At 38.1% G+C, this 15,806-nt stretch overlaps 1 protein-coding gene across 9 annotated transcripts in view; it reads right to left on the bottom strand.

Moving 5' to 3' along the window:
- Window positions 1-15,806, bottom strand: part of SCAF4 (SR-related CTD associated factor 4) — a 59,801-nt gene that overhangs the window by 4,040 nt on the left and 39,955 nt on the right. For 5 of the 9 annotated variants that reach the window (XM_081558213.1, XM_081558194.1, XM_081558187.1 and 2 more), the window contains 5 exons: window positions 15,095-15,251; window positions 13,861-14,018; window positions 12,333-12,498; window positions 12,157-12,243; window positions 11,808-11,933 (listed from right to left, as the gene is read on the bottom strand). In XM_081558213.1, the coding sequence (XP_081414339.1) occupies window positions 11,808-11,933; window positions 12,157-12,243; window positions 12,333-12,498; window positions 13,861-14,018; window positions 15,095-15,251 (694 nt within the window). Of the gene's footprint in view, window positions 1-11,807; window positions 12,000-12,156; window positions 12,244-12,332; window positions 12,499-13,860; window positions 14,019-15,094; window positions 15,252-15,806 lie in introns of all 9 variants that reach the window. The other 4 variants (XM_081558204.1, XM_081558162.1, XM_081558155.1 and 1 more) reach the window with 1 other exon arrangement.

Here is a 15,806-nt window from a genome sequence, read left to right on the forward strand (position 1 = left end):
GGACAATGGGAATACTGATGGCTTCCTCAACTACCAATTTGACAGCTGTCCAAGGCCAGCCTCATTCTTTGTACAGAGATCAAATGGGCAATGATTCTTTGTAAAATATAAACCCATCTCTAGGAATGCATTTCTAAGTTCTTTGTAACATGCATCTGAGGGTACATACAGATCGACTTAACAGGGTTAACTTTAACAGTACACACATATATATGTTTTAATATTTATTTTGTCCTATCAGATCTTTAGTTGTGGCATGTGGGATCTAGTACCCTGACCAGGGACTGAACCCCAGGCCCCTGCATTGGGAGAGTCTTAGCCACTGGACCACCAGGGAAGTCCCATATAATGAAACTTCCTACAAACACTTTTTAAATTTAATTTTTGGCCATAACATGAGGCTTTTGGGATCTTAGTTCCCCAACAAGGGATTGAACCAGAGCCCATGGCAGTGAATGCACAGAGTCCTAACAACTGGACACCCGGGAATTTCCCAAAACATATTTTTATAAAGAAAAAAACCATTGCCTAATTTATCTATCCAACATATGTGGATATTTGTATTTGGGATTTACTTAAAATATTTTACACTCATTTTCCTCTTTCATAAATAAGCTCATTTCCCTTTAACCATTTATGGGCCAACAAAGTACAGACTTCCCTGACAGTATTCCCATAGTTCGAAATGTTGGCCTTCAAAATACACAAGTGGTAGAATTACAGAATTTTTTGCTCAGCTGTTGTTGTTTTGCAGTGAACAAAAAAGTACTGCTTTTAATTAAAGTTACATTTAATTAAAAAAATATATCAGGTGGTATAAGCCCCTGGTAGGGATAACAGCTGAATTTCATTTTTATTAGGAAAGCTGACGTTATACACATACCAGTGGAATATGTAGTGAGTTACTCAGGTCTAAAGGACATTCAAAGCAATTATTCATTTTATTTCAAAGTTTGATGTACAATATACCACTGACAAGTTTTCCAGAGTTATAAACTTCAAAGAAAAAAAATTCACCCATATGTATGTTGAACATTTAAGCTTTTTTACATTGTTAACACATTTACTGTGCTGGGGATGTTGTTCTTTAGTGGCTAAGTTGTGTCCCAACTCTTCTGCGACCCTATGGACTGTTGCCCGCCAGGCTCCTCTGCCCATGGGATTTCCCAGGCAAGAAAACTGGAGTGGGTTGCCATTTCATTCTCCAGGGGAACTTTCCGACCCAGGGGTCGAACCTGCATTGGCAGGTGGATTTTTCATCACTGGGCTACCAGGGAAGCCCGTGCTGGGGATAGAAGGACTAAAAATAATAATCTTTTCCTTCAAACAGGATATAGCCTAGTAGAAACAAATGTTAATTGCTATAGGAGATGGCACACACTAGTATGGTGACAAAAGTGAAACTGATACAAGTTGGTGTGTGTGAAAATGAGCAGCAGTCCCATGAGATGTCTGAATTAGGTGTCAACAGAAGGGAAAAACATTCAGGCCAACATGAGGAAGGAAGGATATTACGATCAAGAGAATGGCCGCTTCTGAAAAGGCCTATTAGCAAGCTGAAGCAGTAAAGTGTGCTGTTACTGCAGCAGAATGTCTTTTGAATGAAAATCGAGAGAAGGTGAGGTTTATCATTAAAGCAGCTAGAATCTGTACAAATATAAATCATTATCAATTAAAAACTAGGAAAAAAAAAAAAAAAAGATGAGCTGTGTGAGGCCAAACAGGTAGGCCGGGGCAATCCAGGTCTTCCATGCAGGGTAAGGAACTTGGACTGAGCTAGAGTGGTGGGAAAACCACACATGGATTTTTAGCAGGGATGGCCCTATGTTCATTTTTGAAAGATCCCTATTTCAGGAAGGCAAGAAGGGGGAGGAGGGAGGATACTAGTTAGGCTACTCTAGAATCCAGGGGACAGAGGTTTGAGACAACTGAAAGAGGTGCTAGAGAGGAGGAACATTTAAGCTTTTCAGTAGCAGGACTGGCAGAATTTAAGAGCTGCAGGAACACAGCTCTCTGCTTTGAATGAGAGGATGCAGGCATCTGTGCAATGCAGAAATTTAATAACAGAAGCAATTTTTGGAGACAGATGACAAATTTCACATGGTAACACTGAGGACTGGAGAGGCCTGGGCTACACCTGATGGAAATATGCTGAAGAGACCGATTAAATGTATAGAGCTCAGAAGATTAAGAGTCATGGTGTTAACTTATCCAGAATATGGATGAAACAAAAAAGGGAGGAATTCAGACCTGGAGAAACAACACAGTAGATAGAAAACTCCAAATTTTCTAATACAGCACGATTTTAAGGCAAATTATTTAAATTCAAGGAGTAGAAGAAATTCATGTGTGTGCTAAGTCACTTCAGTCATGTCAAACTCTTTGCAACCCCACGAACTGTAGCCCGCCAGGCTCCCCTGTCCGTGGAATTCTCTAGGCAAGAATACTGGAGTCGGTAGCCATACCCTCCTCCAGGGGGTCTTCCTGACCCAGGGATCAAACTCAGGTCTCCTGCATTGCAGGTGGATTCTTTACCGTCCAAGCCACTAGGGAAGAAACTCATTGGAGTCTAAATAGCCAAGGCTATTTCCTATGAGTCAAAAAACCTTCAACTGTTCCACAACTAAAAAACAAGTATCGAGATTAAAGGAGAGATGCCACTGCTTTCTATAGCAAAGATGTTGGTAATCATGGGAAATAAGAAATAAGCATGTTAATGGCTAAAGGGGTGCTGTGGGAGGGGAAGGTTGATATGGTGGGAGATCAGTGTGGACCTTGAAATCTCAGAAGAATAAGGCTTGATTTATTTACTGTGGCAGAGACCAGCTGAATGTGTTAGTTGTACTCTTTCACAGACGATGTAAATTTAAGTTGGATTTTTTTTTTTTTAAAGCAAGGATTTGCTATGTGAAGAAGGAAAGGGAGGAGAGCAAGGGGAGGAAGGGCAGAGGGAACATCTGAAAAGGCCAATCAGTAGAAAGGATAGTTCTTGTGCCTCTTCTCCACCAATCATCTTGTCTTTCATTCTACCACAACCAATGCCTCTGGGAAGTCCTGGACTTTTTTCATCAGAAGCAACTTCATTACTTCTGATTTCTCATTTTCAAGTAACCAAAACCACTGTCAATCCCACTAGGATCATGTCCCCAATGCCTGTGACGTCTTTCCTTTCCTCCTTACCTGTCTTGGGAGTCCATGGTTTTCCCTCACCACGCTGCTTGGAAACTGGTTTTAAATGCAACTCTTCTACCTATTCTGCACCAGAATATGGCTGAGCACCACCCCCAACATGCTGACTGGCCTCATTTTATTTGTAACTACAACCACAAATGCTCCCTTAATCCTGGCCACCAATTCTAATTTCCTGAGTCAATTCACATTCTTATGTTTCTAGGTATGTTTCACATGTTTCTGTTTTTCCTTAATTGTCTGCTCTTACCTGGTTGGTTTTATATAGCTTCCAGGAGGTAAAATTCACATAGCTTACAATTCACCGACATAAAGGGTATAGCTCAATGTTTTTTTAATATATTCAGAATTGGGCAACCATCAAAATAAACTTTAGAATAATTTTTATCATCTCAAAAAGAAACCCTGTATTCATTAACCACCATTTCCCATTTCCCCCCAACCTCCAGGCAACCATACATTCTGTTTCTTGTCTCTATGGACTTGGCTATTCTGGACATTTCATGTAAGTGGAATCATATAATACGTGACCCTTTGTGACTGGATTCTTTCACTTAGCGTATCTTTTCAAGGCCCATCCATGTTATAGCATGTATAAGTACTTCATTTCTTTTCATTACCAAGTAATGGTAAATGGAAATATCATGTTTTATTTATCCTAGTTGGTATAGCACTTAAAAAAAAAAAAGGCTTTTAGAAAAATTTTTCATCCACCCACCTACCACCAAACCTACCATTTACCTGCACCTGTATCCGTATTGCTCCTTCAGTCTGTGAACATCTGTTTGGAACATGTGTTCCAAAGGCTAAATGAAGCCCCACACTCAAACCCCAAATCTAGGCCCCCCTCTCATCTACATAAGTGCCAACCCAGCAAATATCTCTTCGTTGCATCAAGAATTTCCCCTCTCCCGGGTTTCCCAGTAACAAACATGCTGGAGTTTTGTCTCTCTTTTAGAAATAAAAACAAAAAAACCTCCCACACTGTAGATCTCCCTTCGGCTCTCATCCCCATTTTAATGTTTCCCCATACAGCACATCTCCTCAGCGTAACATGTCCAAAATCACTGTATCCATTTCCTCATCTCTCATTCTCTCCTACATATATATTTATATAGGCTTTTGAACCCATCACTCCAGTAAAACCACATTTCCCAAAGTCACCCAGAAACTTTCATTTTGCTAAATCCAGTTCGCAAGTCTCAGCACTCCTCTTTGACCCAACAATGGCCTCTGATGGTTGCTCCCTCCCTCCTCCCTAGGAATTTTCTTTACTCAGCCTCCAGAGTACCTCCCCCTACTGTTTCCTAGCTCCCTGGCTGTGCCTTTGCTGGATGGAACAGTACAGGACAGTGGGTAAAAGCACGGTTGTTGGAATGAGGGCACCTTGAATTCTAGGCACTGCCGCGTGGAGCTGTGACCTTGGGTGGGCAGGTTACTTCATCTCTTTATGCTTCTGATGACCCATCTACAAAATGGGGATAACCGTGTTGACTTCAAAGAACTGTAAGGCTTAAATGATTGATATATACAAACTCTTAGTTCTCCGTACTGTATTCTCAACTGCTAAATGCTGCAGTATACCTCTCACTATATCCCTTCCCTAGGTATTTTCACAACTGGAGGCTGTAAATATCATTTTTATTTGCTGACAACACCAGAACTTATCTTTAGACTTTACCAGATTTTAGCTGACATCTGCACCTAAATGTCAAAACATCCAACATATTTAACTTGACGTCCACGCCCTAAACCCACTCCTCTTTGAGAGTTTCCCATTTCAGGAATGGCAATGACACTACCAAATGCTCAGGTGAAAAAAAAAACAACGTAGTCATTCTTGGCTCTTCTCTCACGTATGTAAGTAACAGAGCCATTTTGAAGGCTCTATCTTCATCCAAAATAGTCCCCTCATTCCACTCTTACCAACTCTTGTAGTTTGCTTTCTCCAGAATTGCCATATACAATTCTTTGAAAAATGTAAACCAGATCACAACAGTGTTCAAAACCTACACTTCCTGTTGCACTCTTGACTGACCCTTGATAACTAGCCCTGAACTCATCACAGTTGCTCTTATGTTCACCTTGCTCCAGCCCTACAGCCCTCTGTAGTTTGTTCTCAGTCCAAGCTCCCCTTCTGTCTTCTCTAAATGAGATGTGTTTCCTCCATACCTCTATGGCTCTTTCCTCTATTATTTCTCTCTATAATACCTCTTAGAAGCCTTCTCCAGCCATTTTATTTAAAACAGTACACTTTACACAACATTCCTTCAATCCCGTTCTCTGCTTTACTCTCCTCACAGGAATATCTTCATGTGAAATTATTAGCTTACTTATTATCTAAGTCCCCGCTAAAATGTAAGCTCTAGAAGACAGGCCTTCTCTTGTCATTCAGGTATCTCTAATACCCAGAAGGGTGCCTGGTCCACAGCAGGTACTGGGAGTAAACATGTTGAACATATGAATGTATGGTGGTGGCATAAATTGACAACTAAACTCATAGACAAGATACCTCTCAGGGGGCAAAAGCAGTGGCTACAAGGTCCAGGTCTCTCCCCAGGGTGGTCTCTTTCCTTACCTATGAAGACCTGAGATTTATTTTGAGAAAAGCTGCAAACGTTCTTTCACAACCTCCTTTTCCGCTCCCAGTCGCAGTTCCACCTTTTTTGATTCCAAAATAATGCCACTGTGGCACTGTGCATGAACCTAATTCGAAATCTGTTCATACAAGGAAAAAGATACACCAGCCACTCTCATCTCTCCCATCAATGCCCTGAAAGCCTCTAGGCATACAGATATATATGTTTGCTGAACCATTGAAAGCTGTCTTTTTCTTTTTTAAACTACAGACCTTCAGGAATTTGAAATAATAGTATAACCCAAACATGTATCTCCTTTGCCTAGATTCACCAATTAATAACAATTAGGGCATAATTATTCTGAAGAGACTCCCAGGTGATTCTTCTAGCAGGTACTGTGTTGGGAGCTGGGGAGAATGAAAAAATGAGCTAGTTTTCAAAAAATGAGAGAGAAAGCACATGTTAGATTGCGTTATACATTACTATACCAAAAAAAAAAAATGGTATGGTAGCAAAGACTTAAAAGAAATTTGAATTTCAATAATATATGGTGTAAGTACACTAAGACGTATATCTATTTTTAGCATGGCACAGGACATAAAAACCCTAATTTTAAATGAAAAACCAGGAACCATTATCTCTTAAAAATGACTTCTTGGGGGTTTTTTTTGCAAAATAATCTACAGTAAGGTTTGGTAAATTTTCCTACAGATCTTCTATAGTTGTTTTTTATAATTTCAGTTTGTATACGAATTACTATCTTAGTATAACAGGCAAAGCATAACAGGTGTGACTTAGAGTTAAGAATTGTACTACTGGAGTCAAGAAGTCTGGGATATACTGGTAATCCATCACTGAAGAAGATCATCCATAATTCTCAGTGTTATCTGGAAAAAATCTTACCTGCAGTTCTTCATAGCATTATCCTTGTCTACCAAAAATCAATCTAGAGCCTAGAATTTCTGTCCCTCCCACCTTCCTTAGGCCCCAAAAGCTGTCAGGTTTAAATTAAAAAGAGACTCTTTAGGCTGGAGTTCTGCAGCCTAGAAGGTGCAGACAGAGATGGAGACAATATGATAAGCACCTTTCACGTTTTTGTGCAAGACTTTCCCAAGGTTTTGTTTGAAGTGCTTCACCTTCTGAGAAAATAAAGCAAGTATATTCATGTATAAATTCATACCCAAAGTTAAGTATTTGTTGTGGATTGATCATTATTAATCATTCATTGAAAAGTGTTTTTTATACAAAGTTGAAAGAAGCACTGTGATCAATATTTTGGAAGCATTTCTAAGCATAAAACACTAGTGAAATAATAAAACGCAATATTTAGAGTAAAGCTTTCAAAGAACACTTTTATAGGACAAAGGAACATTTGGTAGACCCCTCTAGGTTATAATTTAATATAATCAACATCATAACCAAGTCTACAATAAGAAAAAAATTAAAATGCAAAAAGTGTTTTAAAAATTAGAATTACCATTAAAAAAAAATACTGGGAATCTTCTTCAGGATTCCTTTAAATATTATTCACACTAGTAGATTGGTGCTCTAATGTTCTAATTTAAAATATTAAAAATGACAAAAAAATCAAAATTCTGGGGAGAAAACTCTAAGTGAAATCACAACTCAAAATACAGTACAGTTGACCCTTGAAAAACACAGATTTCAACTGTACGGACCCACTTATACACTAACTGCTTTCCCAGTAAATACGTACTACAGGGTATGTAGTTGGTTGAATCTACAGATATGGGACCTTGGTTACTGAGGGCCAACTATAAAATTAAAAGTGGATTTTCAACTGCACAGGAGTTGGAAGCCCCTAATCCCAGCACTGTTCAAGAATCAAGTGGAATTACAGAACTTGACAAAATTGTTCATCTTCAAGACAGTATTAAGGTCACAGCTACTGCATAAAAGCAAATATACCTGTTTAATTTACAAACCAATTGGGCCTACGTAATTCTTGACGTGTTCAAATTTTGGAAAATCAAATGCCAGGCAAGGAAGTGTGAAAAACCAAGCACGAAATACATCATACTACTGTCTAGCAATTCAGCTTGTAGGCTACTGATTTGTGACTTGTGCTTTAAAATCTTTGGTAACAAATATTATCAATAAGAAGCAATCTTACACATACCCAATTCTTACTTATAAAGTTTACCATCATTTATAGCACTGTGACAAAACTGGGGAGAATATCTCTGTATAATAATAATTAATGAATGTATGTACCTGACAAGAGAAGAGACTTTAATTTTCCACAATAGGAATGAGTCTGACTTAGCTTAATTTCTTCCTTGAAAAGATATTTTGGATATGCTGGTAACACAATAGATATGTAACACAAACAAACATTTTTTTTGTGTATTTTTTTATTGTTTGGAACACCAAAGTAACCCAAATTTCACATTACAATGAAATTTTAAATAAGAATATGTTGTACATTGTATTAGAAATACATGTTATACAGAAGTTTGGAAAAGTAATAAATACATATACACTTATACAGTAAAGAGAATGTACTGAATTGCTATCATCTTTAATATTCCTTCTCTTCTAAATGGTCAACAACTGTAAACTATTAACTTTAATGAATGACCACTGCTCTAGCTAGCGATTTGGGAGTGTGAGGTATTAAGCACAGATTCCTTTAAAATCAAGTAATGAGTTATTATTGTGTATCAAATAGCTTTTATGTTTTCAGATTATTGGTTACTAAAACAATAAAAATCTCTAAAAGATGGAGGTGGTTCTCTACAAATCTGGTGTGGGCTACCTCAGCCCAATTCCAGAAACAGATAGTCATCACTTCCAAACTAACACCTACACTTAAGTCTGATCATTCAGAAAACTCTTTAAACCAAACCATCCTTAAAGCACCCCACTGCCTCCTTCATAACTAAGGCCCACAACAGAATTTTGGAAGATCTGTTGAACATTTTACTGACCCCTCTAGTTTAAAAATATCACTGCCACATTTCAGAAATTAAGACCCAAGAACTCAGTTAAGTCTCAAGGATATATTTACCTTTCATTGTAAGAAAACAATCTGAGTATCACTAATAGGAAAAATACAGATACCATATCGTGCTATTTAAATGAAATACCACTACTATGTAACTAGTAACACGTTTTCTCACTAAGCCATGATGGAACTTCCATATATGTGAACTTATCACCTGGTTGAATATACTGTAGAAATATCTGAGGCAACCATGCCAAGATACATACTTTCCTAAAAAAGCTACTTCTACTGCTGACAATCAGAACAATTCAAAATAAGTTATAGCTAAGTAATATAATTTTAGAATTTCTAAGTATAAACTCTTCTTTATTCTAAATATTGTCTATGATATTTCTTACCTGTAATAAGCACGCACCATTCACTGAGTGCCTGCTTTGTGACAGGCCCCATGTCAGCTGTTTATATATGTTAGTCCAACTGAATCATCCCAACACCCTGGTTTAACATTTTTATTTCTCTTCTCACAGATGAAGAAGCTGAAGTTTAGTATCACCTCCTAGGCTTAAAATTTTCTGTATAGTGCAATGTTGCTTCTTATTATCATAAGAGAAAACATTAGAGCACCAAGAGAAAACACGAAGGCATCTTAGTTCTAGTCTTCTGTTTCTTGGTTGACATCAACAACATCCAGCCTACTTACTGATCCTTTAGTACTACAATATTGCATGTGATTACTATATTCCTTTATCAAAATGATGGAATTGTGATCAGTCTTTTGGATAAATCCTCCTTTATTTGCATATACATTAAAAAGTCTCATTTCTATAAAAGGTCAAAATTCATGGGATACTCTTTTCACGATTTCTAATTGAAGGGGAACAGAAGTCTATCTTTTTCATGATTCCAAACAAAACTACTGCATTTTACTTAAAAGTGCTTATTTTAACAAAACTGTTCTTATTTTTATGCTCTATCAGATTTTAACCTTTCCAGATCTGGAACAACCTTCATTTCCTAAATTTTTTATTTTAAAAGTTAAGGACAAAGATCATCATCAGAGGTGAAGTATAAACAGCCCTACATTGAAAAGCGTCCATCCATCCACTTACATAATAAATGTTCCTCTCTCATGGAGCTTCCAGTCTTGGTGGGTGGGAGGAGATGGACATCTAAGCAGGTACGTTACATAACAAAAAATGCTATGAAATTTGATTATTTTTCTAGCACTGACTAGCTTTGATTTGTTTTGTTTCACATGTTGGCTGAGAGTTTAAATTACACATTCAGTAGTGATAAGAAATAAAGAGCAGAGTTTCCAAGGCCTAAATGTTAAATAAAAGGCAGGTTGTTTATTCTTGCTTGTTTTTGGCTGTGCCATGTGGCTTCCGGGATCTTGGTTCCCAGCCCAGGTACTGAACCTAAGCCATGCCAGTGAAAGCCTAGAATCCTAACCACTAGGCCACCAGGGAACTCCCTAAGTTATTTATTCTTGAAGGTTGTTCAACAGTAGCAGTTATCAAAGTCTCGGAGATGATGAAATCTTTTCACTGATTTAATGAATTTACTAAACCCAGAAAAAAAGCACAAATGCAAGCAGTCTCAGGTGGCCTAATATCCATGGACACCAGAGTAGGAAATTTCATTTCAAAGAGAATTTGTAATCAGGGGCATGGGTGTGGAGTGAAGGAAAGAGGGTGATCAGAAAATTCTACCCAACTTAGATTCACTGTGATTCTTGTATAATCATCTTATTACAAATACTGGGGGTGGGGGTGGGGGGGTGGAACAAAACTGATATCCAAAGACACTGAGGTTTCCTGACTCCCAGTCTACTACTGTTCCTTCTACTATGACTTCCATCAGGGCATAGACCTCTTAACCAACTTCCCCATCAAACAAATCATTTTGCATCATTACAATGACTACTGCTACATTACTTGTGACAAATTTTAACCATAAATCCTCTTTTACTATTACCCAGTCTGTGTACTAAAAGAAATAAAAATCAAGTTTATTATTAGCCTAACCTCAGTCTTGGAGAGGGCAGAAGACAGCATGCCATTTAAAAACAAATTAATTTTTATTATAAATGTAGTACACGCAACAAAGTAAAATTTCCAACAGTCCTGAAAACTGTAGGTGAAAAGTAAAAGTCCTACATCACAAACCAATGTCCCACAGCCCTATATCCCAGGAGTATAGGGCTCTTTCCTTAAAAAATCTAAGATTAGGAAAACAAACATTTGTGCACAAACACACACCTTTAAAAAATACAATGGGTTCACAGGATTGAAACATTACAATAGTAAGGATAAATTAACTACCCATTATCAGAATCAAGTGTTAATTATAGTTAGCAATACCACTTCAAATATAATAATTTGTTATAGGATGATCACTGTAACAAGTATACGGCATATTCAGTTAATTCAAGCAAGCAAGGGTAAGGCCTCTTAAAGACGTGAACAATCTAAACCACACTTCCTTGGATCTTAGAAGTTGTGGGTAAAGAATACAACAGGTTATCTCTTGTAAGAGAAACTGAGGAGTCAGTGGAAAAAGCACTGCCTCAGGCTGTGCAACTGTCACTCAGGTAACAAAGCCATTTTATTGCCATGTATCAAAGATAGTCTCTTGGCCAGCCTACAGAGAATGCTATCAAAGTCCAGGAATTTTAAATATGTAAAAATTAATCCAGACAGGAAAAAAAAAAACCTATGTTGCTTAAAAAAAAAAGTCTGTTATCTTATTATGCCAGGATGTTTGGGGTTTTGTTAATCATGGACTAAGTACCAATTCCTTTTCGTAGAGATTAGTCTGATCACTTTTCTATACCAAATTAAAATGTACAAATCCAAACTTTTATTCAAGACAGAGAAACAAACATGATTTCATTTTTGAGGCTGTCTCTTAAGGGTAGGCTTGGTGAAGACCATGTACACATATTTAAAAGAAAGATCTTCCTCCAAGGAAAACAGCCTCAGAGAATAATTTACCAAAATGAACACTGTTTCTAAAAAGCCTAACTCGGGCAGGGGAAAGAAAACTAATGATAAAAAAAATGAACTTACCAAGAAGTGAAACAGGCTGGGTTACAGGAGGGGTAGGCAGATTCGTGGGTGCAGCAGGTGGCACAGCAGAGCCATACATTTTCACACTGTCACCAGACTCGGCGTTTCCTCTAGCCCCAGACACCACTGTTGGAATGGGATTTCCAATAGATAAGTCTTTTGTAGTGTCTTCATTTATACCAGCGATAGTAGCTAAGGAATATAATTACATCAACATGTGAAGCTGAATAATTAATTATCACCCCGGTTAACATTCTTTTGCCACACTACAGATCCTATTACTGGTCCATTCTCCCTCCTACTCCCAACTCCAAGAGGACAAGTGAACACAAAGGAAAAACATGCTTACAGTTTGGGATGCTTATTGGTGGAGTGTGAGGAGGAGGAATGGATACTGGTGGAGTTATAGGAGGTGGGGGTCCAGGAGGAAGAAAACCTACAATAAGGAAAACAGTGCCAACTTAAGGTGTGTCACTTTATTTCAGGCTCTTGAAAAAGAGTATCTTCTCAAATAACTTAGTGTACCTGGTGGCAAATGCATTGGGTTGAATCCTGGGCGCAAAAACGGTGGAGGAGGTGGAGGAGGAGGAACACCAGGACCAAAGCCTGGAGGTGGAATTCCCAAAGGAGGCGTGAAAGCAGGTGGCTGGAGAGCACCAACTACAGGAGGTCCTGGCTGATGTGGTGGGACCTAGAAAGAAAGAAAGGAAAATGAAGCCACATATCTAGTCAGCCTCTCACTCATATAGTGGGTAGAGACAAAGAAAATACCTTGCTGAAAAAAACCTGTATCTCTAAATTGTGCTTATTATGTGAATGCACTTATTAGATAACATGTGGTAATCTGTACCTACTCCAAAACAACAGAAACTACATCTTTTTCCCCCTTTCTAAAAATTCTGGGCTGCTTGCTCCAAGTGGCTTGCAGGATCTTAGTTCCCCCCCCAGGGATCAAAGCTGCAACTCTGCAGTGGGAGCATGGAGTTCTAACCACTGAGCCACCAAGGAATTTCCAGAAATCACAGTTTGCCCTCTACCTTATCAAAGCAAATACCACACTGTGATTCACCATCACCTATATTGGTGTTCTGCCAGAATATTAATGTTAAAAAATGTCTCACGGTCAGGTCAATTAAGTTTGAGGAATACAACTCTAAGAAAAGCTACCAGGTAATCTGCACTTTACCTGTGATTAAGATCACAGTTCCTGGGGTCAAACTGCCTGTCTCCCCTTTTAAGTCATTTTGTGACCCTGAGAAAGCTAATTACATTACACTCCCCAGACCTCAGTTTACTCATCTATAAGATGGAAAAGTGCCAACTTCACATAATTATGGAGATTAGAGAATAAATAAATGTTGAGTACTACTGCCTGGCATTTAATACATACCCAACACCTTAGCTACTGCTTTAAAAAAAAAAAAAACAAGGATCAATCTTAACAGATTAGTCAAGTTTCTTTAAGTAAGTGCTGACATACACTGAAACCTGCACTGGAAGGTCATATCCAAAAGGTCACATGAACAGTGCCAGCTTGGGGGATCCATTTATAAAATATCACAGCTAAGAATGTACCAAAGCATGTACTTTTCTCCTAACACTGAGAAAAATCAAGCAGCTAGGCAACCCAGCCCTGAGATAGCTCAGATTTATCGGATTCAGTTTTAATGTGAGAAACTGAGGAAAGAAGCTACTGAAAGAGAAGAAAAATCTACTGGATCACACATGAAAAGTGTGGATCAAGTACTTCTAATTTTCACCAACACATTAGTTACTTGGGTCTTAACATGTAGCAGGAAAATCACATTTCAAGTCAAAAAGTTTATAAGGTAATAAGATACTGAATAATCTGGGCAAGGCAAAATGAAATTTACTCTGGTTTTTGAAAGCATTTATAAATATTAGGTCTGACATACCAATATATAAGAAATTAACATGCACATCTATGTACTCACATCTTTTGACTATGAATCTAGACAAACATCAATAGTAAGATTTAGAAAGGTATCTTTTAGACACTTAAAAGCTTCAACAATGCCCCAAATACTCTTACCTGTGGAGGCGGTACTGTTATAGGTGCAGGAACAGGAATAGGAGGGACAGGCACAGGTAGAGGTTTAGGTATGGGTGACACTGGTTCTGTGTGTGAGGTTTCGGCTCCTCCATTTTGAGCAACTTCGTTTTCATGCTTCTTGGGAATTCCCTTCCAATCTATGAAGAGTTAAAGAAATGTAATCAGAAAGCTCTCTGATTTTAATATCATCAACATTAAAAAAAATCATTTCTGGGTTTAAAATTATAAACTGAAAATGTAAGCCTTTGTTACATACATTCACATATATACGCATATGTAATAGTTCTATTTTTTATTATTCCCATTTTATGAGAGAGGAAAACAAAGTCACACACACTTGGCAGAGGCAGAGATGGGATTCAACCCAGACACATTTGGCTCTTAAGTCTCTGTTTTAATCACAATGGTGGAGGAGGAGGTCTTTGGATCAAAAACCCTGGGAGGAAGGAGCAGAGTTCTTTTTATCCTGGACCAGAGACTCCCAGAACACCTGGAGCACAGCAGACCTTCAACACCCGTCTGCCTGAACAGAAGCCTAGCTCTATCCTTAAGTGAAGGCATTGTGCATGTGTAGGGAGGGGGTGGTGTATGGGGAAAGTCCAGCTCATCATTCCTAACTGAAGTTCTTTGATGTCTGAAATACTTAACTCTATTTGCCATGCCATCCTGTGCTCCTCTTTGTCCTGCTATCTATCATTCTCCAGGTCATGTCCCCACAAGCTGGCATTTTCCCCAATGAAAATTCCACTATCAATATGGCAATTTTTAATATCCAGGCTACAAATAACTGCATCTCCTCATCTTATATGTTTACTTTTGATGGCTTCTCTGGGACATTTAACCATTTTCAAAGAAATGATTATGAAGCAGTGGATCTTACTAACAATGTTCAGTTTAAGACTCATCTGATCTGTTAGGTTTTTACACTGAAAAAGTCTACTTAAGATCCACTTAATATTATAATGAATAATTAACCCCACAATCAGTAATTATTTGTGCCTGCATCTCTCATACTAAACGTAAGTTGCTTAAGGGCAAAGGCCACATTTGTCTTATTCACCATTGTTCCCTTAGTTTATAATGAAGAGACTAGCACCCACATAGTGGGTATTTGAAAAATCTCAAAAAACAGTTCCTAAGGCAAAGAATAAACATTTGTCTTTGTACTAACAAGGAAATAAATACATTAAAAAAAAATTAAATACTACTTTACCTGGATTAAGTGTATCACTGTCCAACATTCCTCCTTCACAGAAACTCTCCAGTTCTTCAGGCTTGACTTTGTCCCATGGAATATAAGTAACACCAAGTTCTACATCCCAATACTGTTTATAATCTGCCTTTATTCCTTTGTTCAGGGCCCAGGCAATCTAGTTCAACATTTGTTAAAATATAAAAAGGAAGGGAGAAGAATGTCATAAACTGAGAGCTAACTGTTTCCCATGATTCCGATCACTCAGACTTGGTCAGCAAAGGAACAATCTGGCCTAGCTACCCGTGGGTTTCACTCAAAATATCTTTGGCACTGGGAATCTGGTTACCCTTTCATCCTACTCTTGTTTGTCCTAGAAGGAAATCTGACTGTCAATAATCTTCTTTCTCAATCTTTCAATCACACCCACCCCCTAACCCAGACAGCATTAAACCAAGAGAAAAGGGAAAAGTTTGTCAGGGACAGGCTGATTGGGCATAAGAAAGAAGGGAACACTTTTAAAAGTCTTGGGTACATCAGAATTACTCAACATGAAACAAAATCCTTTTGCGGTGAAATCCAAGGGTAGAACAGGGTATTAGGACTTTAAGGAAACACTGACTCTGGCCCCTAGAGGAAGAACACCCATGCACCTATATCTTTCCCTCTATCTTCAGTGATTTTTTTTCATAGTTAGTTCTGAGATGGCAAACTTTAAAATTAAAATGTGAAA

Source organism: Giraffa tippelskirchi, chromosome 2 (genome assembly GCF_054371585.1).
Source record: "Giraffa tippelskirchi isolate mGirTip1 chromosome 2, T2T-mGirTip1v1.2.pri, whole genome shotgun sequence".
NCBI lineage: Eukaryota > Metazoa > Chordata > Mammalia > Artiodactyla > Giraffidae > Giraffa > Giraffa tippelskirchi.